This window comes from Rhincodon typus, chromosome 1, assembly GCF_021869965.1.
Source record: "Rhincodon typus isolate 14 chromosome 1, sRhiTyp1.1, whole genome shotgun sequence".
NCBI lineage: Eukaryota > Metazoa > Chordata > Chondrichthyes > Orectolobiformes > Rhincodontidae > Rhincodon > Rhincodon typus.
This window is the reverse complement of record NC_063332.1, coordinates 60,748,619-60,775,196: the sequence shown is the minus strand read 5'-3', so window position 1 is coordinate 60,775,196 and position 26,578 is coordinate 60,748,619. Positions and strand designations below refer to the sequence as shown.

Here is a 26,578-nt window from a genome sequence, read left to right as displayed (position 1 = left end):
TACAATATATAAAAAGTAATGTTTTATGTGCTGTACAACCATTGGCCAATCTTAAAATGTGTCTTTCAGTCAAAGGCATTATATGGATAATGTTGTGAAATTGGGTAGAGTACTTGTGGATTGGGAGGCAAGAAGTTAGAATTTGACATTTGTAAAATGCTAGGGATGAAAGCATTGCGTGGTCCCTTTAAAAGATTGTGTTTTTTCTATGCTTAGAGATTTAAAAAGAATGTTTGTGAGCGCAGCTTGAAAGTTTGCAAGTACATAGAGAGCACCTGAATTGAAACATTTGCATCAAAAGGCCTTACAGTTAGCAGACCAAACAGTAGTTTATACCAAGACAACAGGGTTTTGAATTTAGCCAATCAATTTGAACCAGGCACTTAAATACCAAATACTAATTCAATTTAAAATTTGATGGTTTTGACAACATAGGACCAATTCTATTGAATGAAATTGATATGTCATCAAGAACATAAAAGAAGGGGGCAGTTGGATAAAGACAGGAAAGCTAACTGCCATCTACCAGATTTAACAGTCATCAGCTCTCAAGAGAATCACTGGCTCTCACAGACCCCTACATGTCTTACAGAAAGCACCATCTACAGAACAAAAGGTAACCATGGCACAACTAGTAAACATTCCTGACAGAAGAATCAATGGAGAAGGCCCTCCTGATAGAACGATTGACTGAGAGGGCAAACAGCATTCCAGAAGACACATAGCTTGGCTGTAATTTCAGAAGACTAAATTCTATTTTCTTTAATAGAAGTGGGACGTGTATTTATTGGATCAGCATTCCATTAGAATGTTGTTTTAGTCGGGAATAGTTAGTAGTTAGAAGGAGTTTATTCGGTTTGTTAATAGTTTAGTTAATTTGTTCACTGTTAGAGTTAGATAAATAAATTGCTACTTGCTGACTATAAAGTGAAAGAGTGTCAGGGATTTATTTTGTTTAACGACTAAAAGTTGCAGTAAGGCAGGTTACACCACTTTTCACATTCCTCTTACAGATTATGGGGCGAGGTGCTCCTCTTTAGGTATTTCAGTTTTAGTTCTGAGAGGCGGGTCAACCTCTACTTTATAACAATAAATACTTCAATAGAGTGCTGTTTTACAGAGTGCAGGACCTGCAGGCAAGGGTAACAGAGGGTCAGAAGCAAGGGTAGGGTTATTGCTCAGTTGCCATGCCCCTGCACTAGTTCCATTCTCTTAACTGTGCACACATTAGCATGGATTGTCAGACTCACCCATCCCCTACACAACCAAAGACCTGCAATATGAAATCAGCTGGATAGACCCACTCTTTCCACCTGCACCTGAAATAATTGTTGCCCTATAAAGGTTAAGGTCCTGAAAATAATTATCAATTAACCTTTTAAGGGTTTTTATTGGCTACACACAAGGCGACAGAGTTTGGGCCTGCCCAGACCTTAATATGGACAACCATGGAAAGGTATCTTGTTACTTGTCGGTTACCATCCACAACATTAAGTTCCCTTCCTGCCTCCAGGTCTGCTGTCTCTGGCCCTCAAAAGATTCATGTTTAGGTTAATTGAATTTGCTCCTGAATTCTTATTTAACTGGCCATAGCTTGAATTCCAAGACCTGTTGTTATGCAACACCAAGTTCCACTTGTTCTCCAAACATAAAAGCAAAATACAATAAGTGATATAAATTGAAAACCAGAATTACTGCCGAGATAGATGATTCCCCTACTGAACAGGAATCCAAGGGTTATGGGGAAAGACGGATGTGAGAGCATCAGATCAGCCATAAACCTATTAAATGCTAGAGAAAGTTTGGGAGGCTGAATGGCCGACTCCTGTCTCTATTTCTTACGGTCTTATAACAGAGAAAGAGGGCAGGAAAAACTCAGATCAGGCACAGTTTGCAAAGAAACATACTTAATCTTTAAAAGGTTGATGATCTGTCATGACAACTGAAGAAGAGATTCAAGGGTGTTTTTTTTTAAGGCATTGGCAAAGGGAAGGGCAGGAATAACAAAGAAGATAGGGTGACAGCCAAGGAAGATCAAATAACCAAAAAGTTTATGATGCAACAGGCAACATCAGCATCCAAAATGAGGCACGTATTGGAATATTACTTGGTTCTTATTCTGCCTGTCCTCTGTTGAAGTATTAGATATATCAGAATGGTCCAATTTGCAGCACCATTTAATCCTAAATGGATATTGAATAGAACACTGAACAAGCTAGGAATGAGACAGTCACGTTCACAAATAAAACATCAGCCAATTTGGTTTAAAGGAATATTTCCTCTATGTTTGTCATTAGGTACTTGTAGACTTAAGGCATACGTCTCAACATAGAAAATAAATCAGAAGACAAAAGTTACCTTCCACATGATACAGATCGTTCTCTTTGAAGAATCCAGATTTTCTATTGTTCTCCAAATGGGTGGACCTCGTAATGGCTCTAGTAATAAAAAATGTTGGCGATAAATCTTTTATGCAATGAAAATAAACAGGGAATAATTCAACACTGTATTTAAAAGTATCATTGTACAAATGTACTTCTTGAGCATCATGGCTTCATGTCAACAGTTTAACTAATCTACTGGAGTTCTTTGAGAAAGTAACATGTGCTTTGGTACAGGGGAACCAGTGTATGTTGAGTACAGACTTTCAAAAGGCATTGGATAAAGTGCCACATCAAATGTTACTGCAGAAAATAAAAGCTCATGATTTTGGGGCTAGCATATTGGCACACGTAGAAGTTTGGTGTGCTAACACTAAGCAGAGGTAGGCATAAATGGGTGTTTTCCTGGTTGGCAAGATGCAACATGTGTTGTCACAGGGATTGGCACTGGAATCTCAACTGTTCACCATTTGTATAAATAATTTGGATGAAGGGATGGAGGGTATGGTCACCAAATTTTTTTGATGACACAAAGCTAAGTAGAAAAGTAAATTATGAAGTTGACAAAAAGGAGGCTAAAAAGGGCTATTGTTATCCACTCACTTTAACTGTCAAGCAAATAGAAATACAATGTAGAAACTGTGAAATTGTACGGATGAATAGAATGTGAAATCGTACCAGTGTGGATGACAAAGAACTTGGGCAGGAAGGAAGATTTCGTTCAGCAGATGTATACAAGGCTGAAAAAAAACATTGTGCAGGAGGCTTTAGATTTCCGAGGCAGTGGGAAATGGGCAAGCTAGTCGGACTACACTTGAACAGAGCTGGTCCCAAGTATCTTGGAGCACATTTTGCTAGTGCTCGTGGGAAGACTTCAAAATAATTTGGCAGGACATTGGGAACCAAAGAAGAATATTAGAGAGGGATACCAGGGTGCACAAAATACTTGGAGAGCCGGATAGCACCAGCATAGAGACTAGGAAGTTCATAGGTGAAGTCTCAGTAAAAAGGAGAAAGTAACAAGTCCAAGTCTGGGTTACTGTGCATGTATATGAATGCACGGAATACCGCAAATAAGATTGGGAAGTTGCACATGCAAATTGACTTGTGAAAATACAATGTTGTGATGACAGCGACCTATTCAAAGTCTCAAGAGGGTTGGGTATTAAATATTCCTTGGTACAAGGGGTTCAGAAATGGTAGAATACGTAATTATGAGAGGTGTTGGATCAAAAATACAAAATCAAGAGCCAAGAGGAATACAGAAGACTAAAAGGATTAGGGTCAAATAAGGTCACAATGTGGATTTATGCATGGAGGCAAGAGGCGTGGCTGAGGCGATAATACTTTGCAGTGGTTTTTAAATCAAGGGGTTCGATACTACCCAGGCTATGGTGATAGAGGAAAGCTCTGCCATTAGAAAGGTTCAACATCGATAAAGGAGGAAGTATTAGATAGGCAATCGATACCTAAAACTGACAACTCACTAGGAACACAAACACATCCAAGGATATTGAAGGAATACAATGTGTGAAAAATTAGAAAGAGTGAAACATCTAGGGGCACTAGCCATAATGTAAGAATCTTCTTTAGATTCAGAGGAGGTTCTAGCAAACTGGAGGAATGCAAACATGTCCTTGTTCAAAACAGGTTGTAAGGATAAGCCAGCAATTACAGATCAAGTCAGTTTAACTTCAGTGGTGGGGAGGCCTATAGAGAAAGAATTCAGATAAGAATTAGTGGCCACATGGCGGGGGGGGCGGGGGCGGGGGGGGGAGGAAAAAGTGTTTAGGAATTGCCAACATGCATTTCTAAAGGGAAAGTTGCTTTTGACTAACTGGTTGCTTTCTGAAGAGGTACAAGCATATGAGCAAGGAGCAATAGTGGGGCACTTGAACCTTACAGGCTGCTTTAAGATCATGGCTGACTTGACTTTAACCTCAACTCTACATTTCTGCACAGCCAGAGCCTGATAATCTTTCATCCCCTTGGTAATCAAGAATCTATCTACCTCTACCTTAAAAATATTTAAAGTTTCTGTATCCACTGCCTTTTAAAGGAAGTGAATTTCACAGATTACACAAACCATGGATGTAGTTCCTAAAGTTTACAAGATTAAGCAATCATTTGATTGAAGTTTTGTATGAAATTAAGGGGAACTGAGATAAATGGAAAACATCTCCACTGGTTGGGACATAACCTAAATGATTTCAGCCAGACCTCTCAGGTGTGAAATTAACAAAAAGTGTATAAAGCAAGGGCTGCAGACATGTGCAACTCTTGTTCCACAAACTCCAAGTGATGGCAGATCAATCTGGAAATTAAGTGACATCAGTTGCATCTTGTTCTAATGATGCAGTGCCAGAAGACTTCTTTTAAAATAAAATAGTTCAAGGCATAAGCACATTGCTGAAAAGACCATAGAGTTTGCTCTTCCTAAATGCTTGGTAAGGTTGTGGTGAGCCTCCATCTTGAACTGCATCAGTCCTTGCAACTTGGTACACCAGAGTGCAATTAATGAGGGCGTTCAAGGAATTTGACCTCATGACAGTTAAGGAGTGGCAATATATTTCCAAGTCCGGATGCTTGTGACTTTTTGAAGGGAGAGGCACTGCAGGTGGTGGTTTTCCCATGCATCTGTTACCATTGGAAGGACAAGGGCTGAGTTTGAGGATTAGAAAGACATTGTTGAAGGGGAGTTGCTGCTGTATATCTTATACATGGAAGGGTGGCTCAGTGGTTAGCACTGCTGCCTCACAGCGCCAGGGACCCGGGTTCGATTCCACCCTTTGTGCAAACTCCATGCAGACAATCACCTGCTCCCCAAGTGTATGTGGGTTTTATCTCAGTTCAAAAACATGCAGATCAGGTGGATTAGCCATGGGAAATGCAGAGGGTGGGTCTGGGTGGGATGGGCCGAATGGCCTGCTTCTGCACTGTAGGGATCTTATGTTTCTAATGATTCTATACCTCTGTGCACTAGTAATGGAGGAAATGAATGGTCATAGTGTTGGATACAACAGCCCCAGAAGTCTCATCACTCTAAAGTATCTTAAGTGAATTCCTTTGGCAGATTTTAATTAAAACAGACAGAGGAAATGGCATTTCCATTTCTTTATTCTACATACTGGCTTCAGGTGTTTTTCCAATTTTCTCCAAACTCCAGTCACTCCAGTATCCTGTCTCATCATTTCTCTTGCAGCGAATTGTGAAAGCGTACTCAGTGAAAGGTTTCAGTTCTTGAATCGAAAAAGATTCTTTTCGAGTGTCTGTATCCTCAGGAGGAACCTGTCAAGAAAATAATTGCAAAAAAAAAGTTATCATATATTCATTGTGTGCTATAGTCATTAAGAAATAAATTAATCATTAGCAAATTCTCAGTCATTTACATGTGCATTTCAGAAACAGCCAATAACTTCAGTATCACAGATGTGACGGAAGAAAGCAGAGACCAAAAAATGACAATGCTTACTTAGCAATAGACCAAACATCAAAAGTAGGATTACATTGATCTCAATACCTAGTTAAAAAATGTAACGGTTAACAGGCAGAGAATAGGTATCTGCTGTGATTAAGCTGATTCATGCAAATAGATGCTTTATTAAACCATATGATTGGAACTAAACTGAATGAGTGTATTTAATTATGGAAGTATATTATTTAAAGTTTTAGAAAATTAAAAAAAACCAACTATTTCTTGTACTTGCTAGTTGTTCTCAGAAAGCAAAGTGGAGACCAGAGTTTAAGTAACAGCAAATTCTGTTCTTGAATAATTTTACTTGTTCTTTAGCGGCAAATTTTACAAGCTATCTTCTACATGTGTAACAAACATGTTCAGGTTTCTCTACCATGGCTACAATTTACCTGCATCCATTTCTGAGAGCCAACAATTTTATATCGTAGGATATACTTGAGTTTATATGTAGCTGGAACAGATGGTTTTTCCCACTTCACAGACAAGACTGTGCTCATGTTTTTAATTTGTTGTACTGAAGTGATCACTGGAGGATCAGGTTTTACTGAAACACAAGAGAAATTAATTTAATATGGACAGATAACTGTAAAACCAGATTTGGAGACACTAGCAAAATCATGCACAGACAGGAAAATAGTAAGTATCATGCAATCCTTATTCCAGGTTCTCCATGATCGTACAATCCTGCGGAACTCGAGTTAATTATTCATGCTGTTGGCTGGAGGTCAGGTTAGCTTCTAAAAATAGACAGAGCTAAAATTCTTTTTTTTAATGACAGTTTTATAAGAATTGACATAGCAGTCAAAATGTAAACTAATGTGTCTTAATTATATCTGCCAATGAATATACAGTTTGCACTTTGTAGTGAACTGCAATCTTTCTGTTAACTGACGTTCAACTAATGTTCATTCTGGATGTTGGCGTATAGGAGGTTATCGAAGTCTTTGATGTAACTGTTTGATTCTTGAATAATACAAACCCGCTTTAATCTGTGGAATCTGCAGCTTCACTTTTTCAGTTAAAAAGTTTGAATTTTGGATTTTACATTTTTTAATAAAAACAAGTTACTGGTATATACTGAGATCGTAACATTGGGTAAGAACTTTAGGGGTTTTGGAAAACTAAACATTGGCAGCCCAGCGCAATGATCAAAAGTTATGGGATTTCTATCAATTCTAGAAAAGAAAAATGAACTACAGATTTATGAAACAGATAGTCATTAAATTTGCCTGTTACACAACAAATAATTGTTGGTACAAAAACAAACAAAGTTGCTGGAAAAGCTCAGCAGGTCTGGCAGCATCTGTGAAGGAAAAAAACAGAGTTAACGTTTTGGGTCCGGTGACCCTTCCTCAGAACTAAAAACTTAAACTAAAAAATTCTAGAGGACCCGAAACATTAACTATCTTTTCCTTCACAGATGCTACCAGACCTGCTGAACTTTTCCAGCAACTTTGTTTTTGTTCCTGATTTACAGCATCCACAGTTCTTTTGGTTTTTAAATAATTACTGGTGTTCCAATTAAACGCTACAAAAGGAATCACAAACGGTCACACTGCTAGCCTCCCACCATTCCAAGTTCACAAACATCGTTCTACAGATGTTATACTAGATGTTGCCAATACATAGACTTAAAAATACATAAAATAAACTAAATACACTTAAGTGATAAAGTGTAAAAAAATTTTGATCTTGTTATACATTTCCACTATATATTCTTAACACTATTATGACATCTATTCGTACATTCATGTGTAGCGTAGGAAAAGCCAAACTGTTGAAAATCTGAAATAAAAACAAATAATGCAGACCAGGCAGCATTTGTGGGGGAAACAAATGAATGAATGTTTGGAATAAGGACCTCTCAAAACCAGTATGGAAAAATAGATAAGACGATGTATTTTGATAAAGTCAGTCCTTGACCATCATTTAATTTCAACACAGGAAACATTGTGTATAGATTGATTTCCTTTGTGCAAGTATTGATTTATTTTGCTCATTAAGTTTTTTCAAGAGTACAAAGATGCATACTCACTAACATCGACCGGATCCAGTTGTATTGAATCAGATGTTGCATTACCCAAGTCATTCTTCACCTCCACCCAGATCGTATTGAAAACAAAATAATGGATATTTGGAAATAAAATTGCATAAGAGTTGTTCACATCATTTGGCAGTTGGTATGATTTTAAATTGTCAGGTGCAATTCTGAAAAATACAAACATTACGATGTTTCAACACTTAATTGTATGTAAAATATTATATTCAATAAAGTTTGCTGCAAATGGCCATGGCCTGCAGGTATATCTTTCACTGTATACTTAAGGCACCAGAGGCTATAATTCACATTTCATTCTATTGTAAATGCTTCCCTTTATGAAACAACACTTTGAATATACGCAGTATTTTTAATGTAGTAAAATATCCAAAAGCACAACTTAAAAAACAAAATTCAACATCAGCATTAGGACAGATGACAAAAAGCTTCGTTTTACAGAGGATGTTAAAAATGAAGAAAACACAGGTTAGGGGAGGCATTCAAGAGTCGGCGCCTGAACACCTGCCAGAATATCTGTTACTTGTGAATCAATTAGGACGTGCATCAAGCTAGAATTAGAGGAGTGTAGAAATCTTGAGAATCTGTAGGACTGGAGAAGGTTAACATAAACAGTGAGGCACAAGATCCTGGAATGATTTGGTGAAAAGGATGAACATTTTAAAATTGAGGAACTGCTAGTCCAGGAGTCATCAAGTCAAGAAATACAAGGCTGACTGATGATCAATACCTGGTGAGAGACAGGATTTGGGAAAAATATGGCCATTGTATTGCATGAGCTCAACTTTCTGTAGAGTCCAAGATGGGAGGTAAACCAAGCATGGTCAAGAGACAACAAAAAAAAAAGTGAAAGCACCAGCAGCAGATGAGCCAAGGTCTGGTCAGAATTTGGCAACGTCATGGAGATGGAAGCAGGGAAGACATCACATATATGGCTGAAAGCTCATCTCAGATCAAATAGCAAATTAAAACTAGAGATCCATACATTTCAAAACATTAAAGATGATTGATTCCAATTGGATGTCAAGTGTAATATTTTCTGTGGATTTAATCAAAAAAAAAACAAAACTGGCCAGCTAAACTAAATTCTAGAAGAATGAAAACTTAAGTCATAATATCCAAAAACTTAAAAAGAAACTTTAACTGGGAACTTGCTTCATGCTTAAAAACTGAAGATATAAAAGATAAAGGAAAAATCAGCTTTAGCTTGCAAAAAGAATACCAAACATCTTGTTTGACCAAGCAAATGCACACTTACGATAATTTAAACTGGTAGCTGGTTGGCAAGTATGTGCTGTTTCCTGGATTCCAGGAGCAAGTCATATTTTTCCTATGATATGTAATACACGACAAGTTTTTTGGCTTTTCTGGTGGCACTAAAAGAAACAAAATTCACAAAAATGCATTACATAACGATCAGTAACATCAGTTTAGTACTTTAAACAATTTAGCATTTATTATGTATCAAGAGCATTTGGGTCTGCTGGATACACACCTAAGTAGTTAGGACAACCAAAAGGCCATTCAGCCCATTGCACCTGCCTGCCATTTTAGATCATAGCGCAGGAAAATAGCATTGAACAGATAATCAGTTATCTCCACTTTTCTTAATGTCATTAGTTTCCTGACTGAGCTCCCATATCCCTCTGAGGTTGAGAAATCTAAAGATTGACCTTTCTCTGATTTAATAGTGAGATGAAGAGGAATTTGTTCAATGGCTTTCCATTAATATCATGTCCTCTGGTTCTACAGTCACTAGCCAGGGACAATATCCGATCTATATCCACCCCACCACAGTCTGTAAGAATTTCATAAAAGTTTCAATGATATCACCCTCTAAATGCGAAAGAATACAGATTTCACTATTCCAGTTATTAGTCTCGTGTATCTTTGTTGAACTCTTTTGCAAGTACATTCTTCCTTAGTTAAGGAGACTGAAACTATACACAATACTGCAGGTGAGGTATCATCAAGGGTCTACATAATGCAGCAAGACACCTTTAAATCTGTAATCAAAATCCCTTGAAATGAATGCCACTTTGCTTCCTAATTGTTTGCTACATGTACATGCTAGCTTATAGTGTAAATTGGACAAGGACACCCACATCACTTTGCATTTCCCAAACTTTCACCATTTAATAGATATTCTGCCTTTTCCGATTTTCCTACCAAAATAAATACTTGACAGTTATTCAGAGCTGGATGAGGACTCAGATGAATTTTCATTTCACATTGCTAATAGTAGTGAAACTTGTATATTTGATTTAATTAATCCAGATAACCATATCAAAGAACAAATCTGGATGTGTGCAAAATGATAACGTTTGGCTATATAACTAACAGAACTTCATTGCAATTCATTGCACTTTAAATATTTAGACTCTTATAAAAGATGCAACAAATATCTATATAAACTTAGTTTTTTCTTCTTCCTAACCCTCCAGGTCCTCAAAATTTAACCAAGGATAAATGAGTGAAAAAATAAAATAACAAAATGGAACAGTTAGTCTGTTAGATATTGCTGGGCTTCAAATGGTGAACATGGCTCTCACTCTGTAGTTTGATGCCATCCGTCCACTTTATTATTTAAAATTTAAATAAAAATAGGTTTTGCATTCATGAAACGTGGTCAAAAGATTTCAATACATTCATAATTGGAATAAGTACATTTATAATAGAGATAGTTTACACTAAATTTACTAGAATGATACCATGAATAAAGGATTTTAGCTACAAGGGAAGATTAGAGAAATTGGGCTCATTCTTCTTGGAGCAGAGAAGATCAAAAGGTGACCTTATTGACATGTTCCAAACAATGAACAGTTTTGACAGGTAAAGAAGGATATTTTGTTTCCACTAGTTGGTTATATCAGTAATTAGGATCACAATTTCAAAATTGTCAGGAGTGACGAGGAGAAATTTCTTTACTTAGAGAATTGTTAGGATTTGGAATACACTACTTGGGAGTGGTGGAGTTGGATTCTACAGGAGGTTTCAAAAGACAGCTGGATATATATTTGAACGTGGTGAAGTTAGACGGCCTTGGAGATATGGCTGGAGAGCGGGACTAGTTAGGCAGCTTTTATGGGAGCTGGGACAGACATGATAGATCAAGTGGCCTCCTTCTGTACTGTAAAATTCTAAGATTCTATAATGCTTTTATCAGTTTTTTCTCATCCCTATCCACCACCCACAGCCATGCTTTTAAAAACAGCAATATATAGTTATTCCAAGCTAGCAAATAATTAAACAGCTAACTAATGCTGGTATGTGTTCATTTGGGGCAGAAACAATATTTTTGGAACTAGCCCACTGAACTGTGACTGTTGTACGGATTTAAAGAAGTCAATTTGCTGAGTCATTTTTCTAAAGAGGGAACAGATTTCTTCAAAAGCTTTAGGAATGCAGAAGGCAACCATGGATAATTTGTGAACATGAAGCAAAAACAGGAAGCTCTTCCCTTGATGACAAAACCTCAAAAATATCTTGCTAGGAAATATCCCTGGCAGCACATGGATAAAATGAAGCATAGTCACTGAATTTGCTTTTGGGTGCAAGAAACATTTTGCATATTTGAAAGCTTAGGCAGAGGAAAGAAAGTGAAAAGAGAGTGGTGATGAAATAGTTTTCTTTCCTTGCTGCTCTTAAATTTAAATCGGAGGTAATAGAGTAGGTCAAAATGTTCTTATTCAAATAAATTGGATCTTGGTGATTGGTTCAGAGTACTTCCTTGAGATGCAAGATTAAAAACTCCAGCCTCCCAGATTGCCTTGATCCACTACAATTCACTGACTGTTGCAATACGTCCATGGCAGACACCAGCTCCCTTGCCATACACTCATCCCTAGAACATCTGAATAACAAAGACACCAGAGACAGTAAGAACTGCAGATGCTGGAGACAGAGATAACACAGTGTCGAACTGGAGGGACACAGCAGGTCAAGCAGCAGAGGAGTAAGAAAGTTGATGTTTCAGGTTGGGGCTTTTCTTCAGAAATGGGGAGGGGGAAGGGAGCTCAAATAAATAGAGAGGGGGGTGGGGCTGGGGAAGGTAGATGGGATGGCGATAGGCGAGTGCAGGCAGGGAGCGATGGGGATTGGTCAGGGAGGTGAGGAGAGAAGAAGATGGACGGTTGTGTCAGGTCAAGGAGGCTGGGACAAGAGGGAGGGTTGGTCATGAGATGAGGCCGGGGGTGGGGAGATTTTGAAACTGGTAAAATCCACGTTTAGGCCATTGGGCTGTAGGCTGCTGAGGCAGAATACGAGCTGCTGCTCCTCCAGTTTGTAGGTGGCTTCATTGTGACACTGAAGGAGGCCCAGGATGGACATGTCACCCATGGAGTGGGAGTGGGAGTTAAAATGGTTGGGCGACCGGAAGGTGTTGTCGTTTGTCGCAAACAGAGTGCAGATGCTCTACAAAACTGTCTCCAAGCCTCTGTTTGGTCTCACCGATGTAGAGGAGGGCACATTGGGAGCAGCGGATATAGTAGACCAAAAGTTGACGGATGTGCAGGTGAACCCCTGTCTAATGTGGAAGGTTTGTTTTGTGCCTCAAAAAGGAGGTGAAGGAGGTGTAGGGGCAGGTGTAGCACTTCCTGCAGTTGCAGGAAGACACCCATATCTTTTACAAGATGGCTGTGGTAGCAGGGGAGGTGGTGTTTGGGTTCTGTGCCCGTATGCTCCCGCTCATGTGGCGAGCCACATTCTCCTTTTGTTTCTTCATTTCTCTTTTGTATCAAAGTTCACCTTTTCTTTTCTGCAGCTGTGGTGGAGGAAAGCAGTTGCGAGGGCCTGCTGCGACAGCATGGTGGATCTGGATATCTGTTCTCGTGGCCATAGTGGCAGTGACTTTATCGAAGCTTCATTGTCGATGAGTCTGGTCTGTTCCTCCTGGTGGTGATTTCAGCAGTGGCTACAGCAGAGGTGGCATGGTGGTTCCAGTTATTCCTCATGGTTAGAGTGGCAACATGGAGACTTTGGGCAGTGATTGAAGTGGTGACGGCTTCAGTGTCGGCGACTCGTTGGGTCCAGGCTATCCCTTCTTGCTATGGTGGTGATATGGCTTTGGTGCCATCTTTGGAAGTGGCAACATGGTTGGTCCAGTCCAGAAATCTTTACTTTGGCATCCACAGGGGTGGCGGTGTCCCCTAGGCACTCCATAAATCCAGATTGTCGTGGAGGGAACAAAAGATGAACTTCGTCCTAACTTTGTCTCAATTCCCTCTTTTTATAATTTCTGTAATTTAAAGTGGCACCGAGTTGTTGTGACTTACACACATCTCACTGCACTTTCATAAACATAAGAGACAACAAGTTGCTATTCTATTCCACATCAGAGCCCTATTTATTGACTTTCACTCCGCCTTCAAACACCATAATTCCAACCAAACGCATCTCCAAACTCCAAAACCGAGGACTCTGCTCACTCCTCTGCAACTTGATCCTTGACTTCCTGACTCACAGGCCTCAATCAGTAAGGATAGGTGACAACACCTGCTCTACAATAATCCCCAACATTGGTGCTCCCCAAGACTATGTACTCAGCCTCTTACTATACTCCTTATTCTCCTGTACGGCCAAATTCAGTTCTAACTTCACTTACAAATTTGCTGATGACTCCATTGTAGTGGGTCAGATCTCAAACAATGACAAAATGGAGTACAGGAAAGAGATAGACAGCTTAGTGGCGTGGTGTAAAGATAACAATCTCTTCTTCGATGTCAGCAAATGAAGGAACTAGTCATTGACTTCAGGAAAGCGAAGTAGAAGACATGACCCCATGTATCAATGGTGCCGAGGTGGAGATAAGCGAGAGCTTCAGATTTCTGGGAGTAAATATCACCAATCTGTCCTGGTCCATCCACACTGACACTACAGTAAAGAAAGCACACCAATGCCTCTGCTTCCTCTGAAGGCTGAGGAAATTCAGCATGACTCTTAGCAATTTTTATAGATGCACCATAGAAAGCATCCTATCCGGATGCATCACAGTTTGGAACGGCAACTGCTCTGCCCAAGATCGCAAGAAATTACAGTTGTGAACACAGCCCAGTTCATCATGAAATCCAGTCTTCCTTCCATTGATTCAGTCTATACTTCCGCTGCCTTGGGAAAGCGTCCAACAAAGACCCCTGTCACCCTGCTTATACTCTCGTCCATTCTCTTTCATTGGGCAGAAGATACAAACATTTGAAAACACGTAACAGATTCAAGAGCAGCTTCATCCCCATTGTTATCTGCCATATGAACAGGCCTTGCATATTAGAGTTGATCTTTCCCTGCACCTTCTCTGTAGCTGTAACACTATTCTGCATTCTGTTCTATTACCCTGATGTATTTATGTAAGGTGTAATTTATCTGGTTAGCACACAAAACAATACTTTTTACTACATCTCGGTACCTGTGACAATAATAAATCAGATCAAGAATTTCAACTTCAAACATTGTATGTGGTGCAAATGGATAGACTTCCTTCATGTATAGACTCTGGGATGGCTAGCAAATCCTGAAGTATCGATGGCATTGTTGCAACATAAATGGGGAAGGTCTTTATAAGCACAAAGTGGAAGAAAGAAAAAATATTCCAGCTCACCATCAAAAACAGAATGTGACTACACTACTTACAGATTACTGCTCAAAATTCATGGGTAATGTTGGCCCCAAATGTCAGCACAATTGGATTTTTTCAAACACAGTGGTGACCAAAAGGAGAAGAAGTCACCTCCATAAGCAGAATTACTGAGATGCTGCATCTCCAAACATTGCCTGTCATCCCATGCATTTGCTGCTCACTGAACACTAAGTAAATCAGCAGCAAAAGGAAGTAGGAATAACAGGAAAATGGACTATGTTTTAAATGGTAGAAAAATTGCAGCACGCTGCTGTGCAGAGGGACTTGGGTGTCCTTGTGCATGAATCGCTAAAAGTAGGATTGCAGGTGCAGCAGGTAATTAAAAAGGCAAATGGAATTTTGTCTGTCATTGCTAGAGGGATGGAGTTTAAAAACAGGGAGGCTATGCTGCAGCTGTACAGGGTCCTGGTGAGGCCACACCTGGAGTACTGTGTGCAGTTTTGGTCTCCTTACTTGAGAAGAGATATACTAGCACTGGAGGGGGTGCAGAGGAGATTCACTCGGTTGATTCCAGAGTTGAGAGGGTTGGATTATGAGGAGAGACTGAATAGACTGGGATTATACTCATTGGAATTCAGAAGAATGAGGGGTGATCTAGTAGAAACATAAGATTATGGAGGGAATGGATAAGGTAGAGGCAGGGAGGTTGTTTCCGCTAGCAGGTGAAACTAGCGCTAGAGGGCATCGCCTCAAACTAAAGGGAAGCAAATGTAGGACCGAGGTCAGGAGGAACGTCTTCACCCAAAGGGTTGTGAATCTGTGGAATTCCCGACCCAGTGAAGCGGTTGAAGCTACATCGCTGAATGTTTTTAAGGCAAGGCTAGATAAATTTTTCAACAGTAAAGGAATTAAGGGTTATGGTGAGTGGGCGGGTAAGTGGAGCTGAGTCTCAAAAAGATCAGCCAAGATCTCATTAAATGGCGGGGCAGGCTCAAGGGGCCAGATGGCCTACTCCTGCTCCTAGGTCTTATGTTCTAAAAACAGGGCAGAAGAACTCTGGATTTGCAGATACATAAAGGCAAATGACAACAGTGAGCAATCAGATGGGAATAAAGGTTGTGAATTGCCTGGGTGTGGGACAATAAGGCTGCAGAAGTTGGAAGTGGTGGAGGTGAGGTCTAGGAATGACCAGCTGCTAAGGGAATGGGGAGAAGAGTAGGATGTGTGCAGGTGCAAGGAACGGAGGAGAGTATTAATGGTAAGTTGGGGAGGGGGAGAAGAAGAGAGCATGCTGCAAGGACAGGGGCAGGGTTAAAATTTATCATGGGTAGGGAGGTGTTTGCTATGGCATGTCTGCTCGCACGTGTGCGAATGCGCCTTGGGTGGTGCAAGTGGTATAATGTAGGCTGCAAAGTCTGGGGGGGCACAGATCGGCTGCAAAACGGTGGGTGGGGACCAGCATTCTGCTAATTAATTTTTCATCTGCTCAGATCTCTGTGGTTCACATGCAGCAGCGACTTCCAGAAGTGGACTTCAATGCTGCACACAGCGTCAGCATGACAACTGCTGTACACCAACTCTCAGAACAACGGTGTAACTTCGACGGAACAGTGCTGGGGGATGTGATCCTGTAAAAACAGAGGTTAGGGATGAGGGTCCTGGAAAAGGAGGCCAGAGGAGCTGCAAAAAGGAAGAAAGCTTATATAAGAAGAACTGCAGGTCTTGTTTTTTCATTTTCCTACATACTAAGGGGGTAGCCATGGGCACCTGCATGGGCCCAAGCTATGCCTGCCTCTTCGTAGGATAAGTGGAACAGTCCCTCTTCCACTATTACACTTGCACTAAACCCCACCTCTTCCACTGCTATATTGATGACTGTATCAGGGCTGCCTCATGCTCCCATGAGGAGCTTGAACAGTTTATCAAGTTTACTAACACATTTCACCCGGCCAATCTCTGATACATCCCTTTCCTTCCTGGACCTCTCTGTATCCACCTCTGGTGACAGTCTCGAAACTGACATCTATTTCAAGCCCACTGACTCCCTCAGCTACCTGGACTACACCTCCTCTCACCCACCTTACTCTCACCCTACTCCCAATTCCCCTGCCTCTGCAGTGTCTGCTCCCAAGATGGGGCGTTCCACTACCATACATCCCAGATATCCTCCTATTTCAAGGACCGTACTGTTCCCCTCCGAAAATGCCCTCAACCAAATCTCTTGCATTTCCCGCACTTCTGCCTGCATATCCCCTATCCCCCAAAAAAAAACATATCACCCCACCAACCTCTGCATCCAACATATTATTCTCCGCAACCTACAATCTGACCCCACGAAGATATATTTCCCTCCGCACTCCTATCTGCCTTTCGTAGGGACCGCTCTCTCCGCGACCCCCTTGTCCGCTCCACACTCCCCACTAGCCCCACCATCCCCATCACCTTTCCCCGCAACCGCAGGAAGTGCTACACCTGCCCCTACATCTCACCCCTCAAATCCATTCAAGGCACAAAAATCTTCCACATTAGGCAGGGGTTCACCTGCACATCCGTCAACTTGGTCTACTGCTCCTCTACATCGGTGAGACCAAACGTAGACTTGGAGACCATTTTGTAGAGCATCTGTGTTCTATATGTGGCAAACACCACCACCTTCTGGTAGCCAACCATTTTAACTCCCCCTCCCACTCCCTGGGTGGCATTTATAGAATCCCTACAGTGTGGGAACAGGACCTTCGGCCCAACAAGTCCACACAGACCATTGGAGCATCCCACCCAGACCCAACCCCTTATAACCCACCTACACATCCCTGAACACTATGGGCAATTTAGCCTAGCTAATCCACCTGCACATCTTTGGACTGTGGGAGGAAACCCAAGCAGACACGGGAGGAACGTGCAAATTCCACACAGACAGTCGCCCGAGGTAGAATTGAACCCGGGTCCCTGGCGCTGAGAGGCAGCAGTGCTAACCACTGAGCCACCGTGCCACCCATCCGGTCACAATGACACCACCCACAAAACTGTAGGAGCAGCACCTCATATTCCACCTTGGGAGCCTACAGCCCAATGGCCTAAATGTAGATTTCACTAGTTTTAAAATCTCCCCACCTTCAGGCTCATCCCATATCCAACCCTCCCTCTCATCTCCACCTCCTTGACTTGACACAGCTGTCCGTCTTCTCTCCCACCTTATCCGCCCTTCCCATTCCACTGACCAATCGCCACCACTCCCTACCTGCATCCACCTACCTTCCCCAGCCCCACCCCTCCTCTCTCTATTTATTTCCGAGATCCCTTCCCCTTCCCCATTTCTGAAGAAAAGTCCTGACCCGAAACGTCAACTTTCCTGCTCCTGATGCTGCTTGGCCTGCTGTGCTTCTTCAGCTCCATACTGTGTTATGCCTATATAATATCTACTTCTGGATTATTATTGCTCTTAAATCTAAACAATTAGAAACAAATAGAATTCTTAAAGGGCTTGACAGGGTAAAAGCTGGGATAGTCAAGGACCAGACGGCATAGTCTCAAAATTAAAGGGCACCAAATCAAGACAGATAGGAGGTGGAGTTTCTTCGAGGGTTGAGTGTCTTTGGAACTCCTTGCCACAGAGAACTGTGGAGGCAGAGTCCTTGTGTACATTAAGACTGAGATAGATTCTTATCATTAAGAAAATCAAGGGTTATGGGGAAAGGGCAGGAAAGTGGATGTAAGGAGTGTCAAATCAGCCATGACCGTATTGAATGGTGGAGCAAGCTCAAGGGGCTGATCGATCTACTCATGTCCCTATTTCTTATGATTTTAAAGAAGATCAAATGGATTGATACAAGTTTTTCCTTTTTACACCCCTTGACCCTGGAAAAAATACTTACATCCTATTTTAATTTGTATACCGAAGACAGTAATTACTTGATCCTCATTGAGTTGCACATTGCAGGTCAGAAATGCATTCCCAACACTGGACATGTTCAGCGTTACATTAGATACCGTACTATTGACTGTGTGGTAGTTGTCTTCCGATACTCTGATTCCCTTCAAATTCCAGAATATTTGATTTGCATCAACCTTATTTTCTTTTATGAAGGAATCATTAAGAATGCAGGATGCTCTTAGCTGTGAACCGAGTGCTATTACTGGTGACTCAGGGATGATGTAGGCAGGTCTCTCAATGAAACTGTCCACTAGAGAAAGGAAATAAAATCATTTTAGCAATTAAGTGTAGATGTTTCAAAATATATAAATCTGTTAACAGCATTAACAGTGGATTAACTGCACTTGGTATAAACTGATTTTATTTTAAAAGACAAAATAAAGTGAAATCTGAGGGAGAATAATCTGCAAAGTGACATATCACAGCAAGACTAATTCATGGATTTTCAGTCTTTCATTTCATTTTTCTGATAATTTATTGGGTTGTACCTCAAAATAGAAGTAAATGCAGTACAAGAGGCAGAACGAGCACACTATTGTTTATGGTAGAAAATCAAAATCATTACCTTCCGAATAGTAAATAATCTGAACTAACCATTTTCAGTTTGGCATCTTTCACCAGACTTGAACTCATGCAGAGTGGTATTTGATATTTGAATAGCCTTTCATCTTTTCTAGGAGGTTAAAAACACAGAGGAAGAACGACCAAACTCAGGGAAGCTAGCACCACATGTCATGTGTGGATATGCACGGAAAAAAATGACCAAAGCTGCCTAAAATAATTGATTAATACAGGCTTCTGTCCTCTTTTCAAAGAAAGGCAGCAGGAAGGAGATGATAATTAAGACACAAAGGAGTGAACATATTGGCTATGTTCTTCCCCATTAACTGTACTAGCAGATTCAGGTTTGACATCACATTCAGACAATTGCAGCCCATTGTACAAACACATAGTAAACCTGAAGCAAATGCAGTTTTTTTTAAGCTGTTTCAGAAGAAGGATCACTCTACTCAAAATGTTAACTGATTTCTCTCCACACAGACCTGCTCAGCTTTTCTAGAAATTTGATTTTGTTGCAGCTTTTTAGCATTACGGTGAGCTTTAAAAAGGCCTACCATTTGGTAAAAATTCATTGTTGTACAATCAATAATCAAAATATTTTAATAATGGTAATGCAGCTGAGATATTGATGCCAACAGGGCTACCCCATGATCCACTGACGAGTCTCAGTTTTAACCATGTTTTTGACATGACAATGCTTCAGTTAACTGCAAATGAAAATCATGCACTTCAATATTTTTTTAAATTATCTTAATGCTCAAGTTTCCAATGTGATTCAATATCAAGGTTTTCGAAAGTCAATGTTTTAGATTTTCCCAGATTAGTGCAAACAAAGTACAAATTATTGCCCAAGTCAACTATCAAAGATGAGGATGGTAAACTGAAATACAATTCTTTACCTACCTGTCCTTAAACATACACTGACTTGTATGTAGAGATACACAGTCAACGTCGAGTAGCCCCGCATGGTTTTGACAGCACTGAAAAATAGGTAAAATAAAAGCAGATAGTTTAATTTCAAAATTGCCAAATTGCCTCAACGTTAATTTTTGATCCTGTACAAAATTTAATTGTCTTTACACAGAATAAAAATCAAATAGCAGCACAGGATTGCATTAGGTGATGTGCCATCTTGCTGGTCATAACTGCAATCCCCTTTCCAACTATAGCAGTATCTCCTATTGGCTCACTCCAGAGCAGCTTCAAAAGTTTTGGCAATATGCGACATTAAATTTGCGCTCTGAAGCCATAGCCATCAAAAGCGGAGCAACCACAATTCAGACTGCTCAAGATGTGCCAGAATTAGAGAAACACAAATATTTCAGGAAGGGTTATAGGGCCCGAGAAGAGCTAAGAGATTCAAAGTAGCTCTGGCATGGGAGAATTTATAACAAAGATGAGTATTTTAAAACAAACACACTGCTCTTCAGTCTGCAAGAATGACCCAGAGCTTTGCACTGCCTGTCATTTTATTTCTTTACCTTGCTTCTACTTTAGATTTTTCTGGTTCTTGGACTACTACAATGAATCTCAAACCAAGTGTGAGATATTCAAATAAAAGCAAAATATTGTAGATACTGAAAATAAAAGCCAAAAATTCTGGAGAAACTCAACCAGCATCTTATCCAGATGCTGCCAGACCTGCTGAGTTTTAGTATTTTCTGTGTCCATTTTGTAAATGTTCGAGATACTTTACAGTCTTCTGTATCCAACATTCAGTTCTTCAATTTTAGATTTCTATGCTGGTTTAGTCTTATTTCCTATTTCTTTCTTTTGCATTTGGACAGCATTTAATCTGGTGGGGGGCAATGTCCTCGTAGTATTACCTGAATTCCAGTTTTGAATCCTGCCAAGGCAGGTGGTGGAATTTGAACTTAATAAAAATCTGGAACGAAGAGTTTAATGACCACCATGAATCCATTGTTGATGGTCAAAAAATCCCATCTGGTTTACTAATGTCCTTTAGGGAGGGAAACTGCCATCCTTACCTGGTCTGACCTACATGTGACTCTAGACTCACAGTAATGTAGTTGACGGTTAAGTGCCCTCTGGACAACGTGGAATGGGCAATAAATGCTGGCCTAGTGATACCCGTATCCTGGTGAGTGAATGAATAATGTAGAAAAATAATCTGCTATTTTCATCTTCTTCACACCGATCTTTTGTTTCTTTACTTATCCCATTAATGCTATTTTGGCCTTGGTTACAATTAGGAGACTAGTTTGAGGAGACAGTAGCCTCATGGTAATGTCACATAACTACCAATCCAGGAGCCCAGGCTAATGCGCTCAGGGACATCATAAGAAAGTAAGATACTGGAGTAGAATTAGGCCAGTCAATTGAATCTGCTGTGCCATTTGATCATGGCTGATGTGTTTCTCAACCCTATTCTCCTGCCTTCTCCCCGTAATCCTTGATCCCCTTACCAATCAAGAACCAGTTTTCTGTTTTCAATACATTCAATGACTTAGTCTCCACAACACACTGCAGTAGTGAGTTCCACAGATTAACCACTCTCTGAATTAATGCCTCGTCATCTCAGTTCTAAAGGGTTGCTCCTTCAAACTGAATCGGTGCCCTCGGGTTCTAGTCTTTGCGACTAATAAAAACATATTTTCCACATCCACTTTACTTAGGCCTCTCAGTATTCTAAAAGTTCAATCAGATTCCCTCCTCATCCTTCTAAACTCCACTGAGTACACACCCAGAGTCCTTGCTGCTGATCATATGAGGAGCCCTTCATTCCCAGGATCATTCATGTAAATGTTCCCTGGACTCCCTCAATCTTTCGCTGGCTATAATCAGTCACTGGATCTGAAATGTTGACTCTTGATTTCTCTGCACAAATGCTGCCAGACCTCCTGAGATTTTTCAGCAATTTCTGTTTTTGTTTCTGATTTCCAACATCTGCATTTCTTGGATTTTTTTTTTTTTTTTTTTTAAATATAGTTTCCTATCTTCTGCCTCCCCTGCCTTTGTAAACACTGGTATTACATTAGCCATTTTTTAGTTATCTGCGATGTTCTGACTTCAGGGAGTCCTGAAAGATCACCAGTGCCTCCACAATCTCCTCGGCTATCTTCTTCAGAACTCTGGGGTGTAGTCCATTTGGTACGGTTGACTTATCCACCTTCATAACTTTGAGCTGCCCCAGCGTTCTCTCCTTAGTGAAGGCCTTTATACTCACCTCTGTGCCGACTCTTTGTGATAAGTATCAATTCAGGTCCTCTGCTATTTCTGTGCTTTCCATTTCTACTTCTCCAGCCTCTTTTTCCAGCTGTCCAATGTCCACTCTTGCTTCTCAGACTTTTTATATATCTAAAGAAAACCTCTTGCATTCTTTTTTCATTTTACTAACTAGCTTACTCTCATTTCATCTCCTTCCCCCTTATTGTTCTTTGTTCATAGTTATCCACTGCTGAGTTTTAAAGGCTTCCAATCCTCAGGCTTCCCACTCATCTTCACCACACTGCTTGATTTTCCTTTTGCTTTTATGCTGTCCCTGACTTCCCTTGTCAGCCATGGCTGCCTTGTCCTCCACTCATTATGTTTCTTCTTCCTTGGGATGGATTTCTGCTGTGCCTCGCGAATTACCCCCAGAAATTCCTGCCATTGCTGCTCCACTGTCTTCCCTGCTAGGCTCCCCTTCCAATCAACTCTGGCCATCTCCTCCCTCATGGCTTTGTAGTTACTCAATTGTAACATCATTCTATCTGAAGTTACTGTTCCATGGGTTCACTGTCCTCCATGGCAGCTCATGTATTTAAAACAATAAATCTGGAACATTAACTAGTCTCAGTAACAGTGCCATAAAACTACCTTTAATTGTTGTAAAAATGCACGTAATTCACTAATATCCTTTAGGGAACAAAAATCTGCCTCTTCACCTGGTCCGGCATACAGGTTACAGAAATGTAGTTGAATCTTAATCCTAAATCTTAAACCTCTGCAACAATTTAATGGGAATTAGGGATAGAGAATAAATGCTGGCCATGCCAGTGACACTCAGTTCACGAAGGAATAAAGAAGAAACATATTTGGCAGTTCATAAGATAATAATATTTTGGAACAGTAGCTTCAAATAAAGATAAATTATGGGGGCCATGTGTCATGTTCTGCAATCTGCTTGACAGCAGTCCTGTTTGGTTTGGTTGTCAGAAATCAAAGGACAGCTTAGATGGTTTTACTGAGAAGGTTTTTATGCTTGGAGACGATGGCAGTGGTACAAATTTAAAATAAGTAATGTCTCAGTCTCTCAAGATTGCTGAAAGGTGTTGAAAGTATCGAAAATAATTCTGCTGTAAATGGCCTACACTTCTAAAGATGAAAGAAAATTGAGATCACTTATAGGTTATTAGCATTGCTAGTTACGTATGGGATCAATATTCTTTGATCCCTTTAGCCCTAAATGCAATATCCAATTCTTTCTTTAAAATCATACTATGTTTTTGCATCGATTGTTTTCTATGGTAGTGAATTCCACAGGCTCACTTCCCTCGAAGAAATTTTTCCTTAACTCAGTTCTCAGTTTACCTTGATCCTTAGAATGTAACCACTGATTCTGGATTCCCTTATTATCTGAAGCATCCTTCCTGCATCAACCCTGTCTGGTCCTGTTAAAATCCGGTAAGTTTCTAAGAGCTTCCCACCTCATCCTTCTGAACTCCAGTGAATTTAATCCCAACCAATCCAGTCTTTCTTCATACATCAGTCCTGCTATCCCAGAAAGCAGTCTGTAAATCTTCAAAGTACTCTCCCTCTGTATCAAGAGCATCCTTCCATAAGGAAATCAAAACTGCACACAATATTCTAGTATGGTCTCACCAAGGCCCTGTATAATTGTAACAAGACACCCTTACACCTGTATCTGAATCCTCTCACTATGAAGGCCAACATATCATTTGCCTTCATTACTGCCTGCTGCACCTGCATGCTTATCTTCAGCGACCAGAGTACAAAGGACACGCAGGTCTCATTGCACATTACTCTCTCTCAATCCATCGCCATACCAGTAATAATCTGCCTTTTTTTGGGCTACCAAAGTAGATAACCCCTTATTTATCCACATTAATTTAAGGGGGAGGTGATGGCCGAGTGGTGTTATTGCTAGACTGTTAATCCAGAGACCCAGATAATGCTCTGGGGACCTGGGTTCAAATTCCACCATGGCAGTCGGTGGAATCGGAATTCAATAAAATATCTGGAATTTAGAATCTAATGACGACCATGAATCCATTGTCAACTGTCAGGAAAGATCCATCTGGTTCACTACTGTCCTTTAGGGAAGGAAACTGCCATCCTTACCTGGTCTGGCCTACATGTGACTCCAGGCCCACAGTAACATGGCTGACTCTGAAATGCCCTCTGGGCAATTAGGGATGGTCAGAGATGCTGCCTAGCCAGCAACACCCTCTCCCGTTAATGAAAAGGGGAGAAAAAAAAAAATCTGCCATGCATTTGGCCACTCACTCAGTCCAAAACTGAACGGTTCAAGAAAGCCGCTCACCACTATCTTTTCAAGGGCAATAAAATGCTGGCCAATGTCTACACTGTAGAGATGAAGGAAAAAAAAAACTGGATTGATACTGAAATTTTGTCAATGAATTTAAATATAACTATTGAAAATGGGTTTCATCAGGTTGAAATCTTACTCAGTCACAAATCAACTGACATATCATTTTGAAATTCCTGAATTTGAACAATTCTGGAAAATCTTAATGCATTACTGCTGAACAAAATTAGGACTAACAAAAAACTGTCAAAACACTAAGTTATGCAAGTTAACAATTTTTCTTTTTAAAGCACTCCTAAACTAAAAGCTGTCCACAAGACAAGGGCATTCAACTAGTACATTCGAGTTACAAATTACTACTTCAGGGATATATACACCAAGTTATCTCTAATCTTCAGTACTTGCCAGGGTCTCTCTATTCACAGTACAATCCCCATATGCCCTCCGTAAGGTCAGTACCAGCACTGAGCTCGGCAGAACACAATAGAAGTAGCTGTCTAGTCATAAAAATACTCTTCAAATATCACACATTGCTTCCTGTCTCAGCCAATTTTGGATCTAACCTGCTACTTTGCCTTGGATCCCAAGAGCTCCTCTTTCTTGCCACTACAGACCTTATCAGAAGCTTTTCTGAAGTCTATGTAGACCACAACTAATGCATTACCCTCATTAACACTCCTGTTAACTCAAAAAAATTTGATCAAGTCTGACAGATAAAACTTTTCCTTAACAAATCCATGTAGACTATCTTTGACTAATTCGTGTCTCTCCAAGTGCAGATATTTTGTGTCTCTCAATTCTTTCTAAAACCTTCCCTACTACTCAGGCTAGATCCACTGGCTTGTAATATCCTGGTCTATCCATCTGAAGATGCTTCTTCATTGATTTTATATAATCATTAGATAAAGTGCAGAAAACAAAAATCAGTGCTGTGAAGACACTGTTCCTTCACCATTGCTGCATCAAGACCCTGGAATTTGCTTTCTAACAGAAACGAATGTATCAACACATGGACTGTCACAGTACAAGATGGTGGCTCATTACCACTTTCTCAAAGGCAATTTGAGGTTGGCAACAAATGCTGGTCTAGCCAGTGATACCCTCATTGAATAAAAGTATTTTATAAAGGAACCATATAAATTCAAGTACATGTTTTTGATACACACATCTACATTAGGTAAATGAAAACCTGCTAACTTTGTATACAAATAGTGCCCTACCAATATTAGATACAATAGATGGCTAATCAAGAACAATTCAATCTCACCATTGAGTTCTGATCCCAGGAATTTTATTCATTCAGATGATGTGAATGGAACTGGCTGGTCTAGTATTTATTATCCATCCCTAGTTGCCCTGAGAATGTGATAGTGAGCTACACTCTCGAACTGCTGCAGTCCATTTGCTGTATGTACACATATTTGTCTCAAATTCTGTTTCGTTGCAAATATTTCATGTGGCTGATACAGAATCTTTAATTTCTTACTAATTTGCCACAAGGGGCCTTAGTTGCTAAAGCTTTCTCTCTGGTCCACCCTAAAACAATCAGCATAATTTCATTTATATTGGTACTCTACTGTATAATCTTGACTTTTCTCTTCAGACTATTAAACTTACCCTTACTTCCCCCTCTCACCAGTATAAAGGTTCATCTGCTGGTTTGGTAGCTTGTTTTGCATGTACATTGGCTTCAATCCACCCCTCCAAAAAGAACAGCTACTTTCCTCACTATTGGTGCCAGTGGCAAAGGCATTGAAACAGCTTCCCCCAATACCATTGTTTTATCATCATTTGTTTAAGTCAGTTTATACCCATCCCAATTTGTATTTGGGATAGGTTGTAATTCAGAGGTTACCTACATTGAGGATATGCTTTTTATTTGAGCTCCTCAAAGTTGCTCAGGTTTAATTAGGAATGGTATTCTCCTACGTCTCAGTTCCTACATGGAATAGAGCAAATGAGTCTTCCCTGTCCAGCAGGTAATTTAGGTTAAGAGATAACAAGGTGTAGAGCTGGATGAACACAGCAGGCCAAGCAGCATCAGGGGAGCAGGAAGGCTGACGTTTCGGGCCTAGACCCTTCTTCAGAAAT

The 26,578-nt window shown here is 40.3% G+C and overlaps 2 protein-coding genes across 2 annotated transcripts in view; one reads left to right on the top strand and one right to left on the bottom strand.

Annotated features, from left to right (window-relative positions):
* The window catches only part of LOC109928336 (interleukin-6 receptor subunit beta-like), a 54,086-nt gene extending 27,914 nt beyond the window's left edge, over window positions 1–26,172 (bottom strand). The window contains exons 1-8 of the mRNA XM_048597354.1: window positions 26,124–26,172; window positions 19,879–20,010; window positions 18,356–18,664; window positions 9,171–9,288; window positions 7,892–8,064; window positions 6,246–6,400; window positions 5,510–5,669; window positions 2,359–2,438 (exon numbers count right to left, since the gene is read on the bottom strand). Of these exons, the coding sequence (XP_048453311.1) occupies window positions 2,359–2,438; window positions 5,510–5,669; window positions 6,246–6,400; window positions 7,892–8,064; window positions 9,171–9,288; window positions 18,356–18,664; window positions 19,879–20,010; window positions 26,124–26,172 (1,176 nt within the window). The remainder of the gene's footprint in view (window positions 1–2,358; window positions 2,439–5,509; window positions 5,670–6,245; window positions 6,401–7,891; window positions 8,065–9,170; window positions 9,289–18,355; window positions 18,665–19,878; window positions 20,011–26,123) is intronic.
* Window positions 26,173–26,401: 229 nt separating this feature from the next.
* Window positions 26,402–26,578, top strand: part of LOC109916916 (interleukin-6 receptor subunit beta-like) — a 35,544-nt gene continuing 35,367 nt past the window's right edge. Inside the window, exon 1 of the mRNA XM_048597269.1 lies at window positions 26,402–26,466. Within this exon, the coding sequence (XP_048453226.1) occupies window positions 26,402–26,466 (65 nt within the window). The remainder of the gene's footprint in view (window positions 26,467–26,578) is intronic.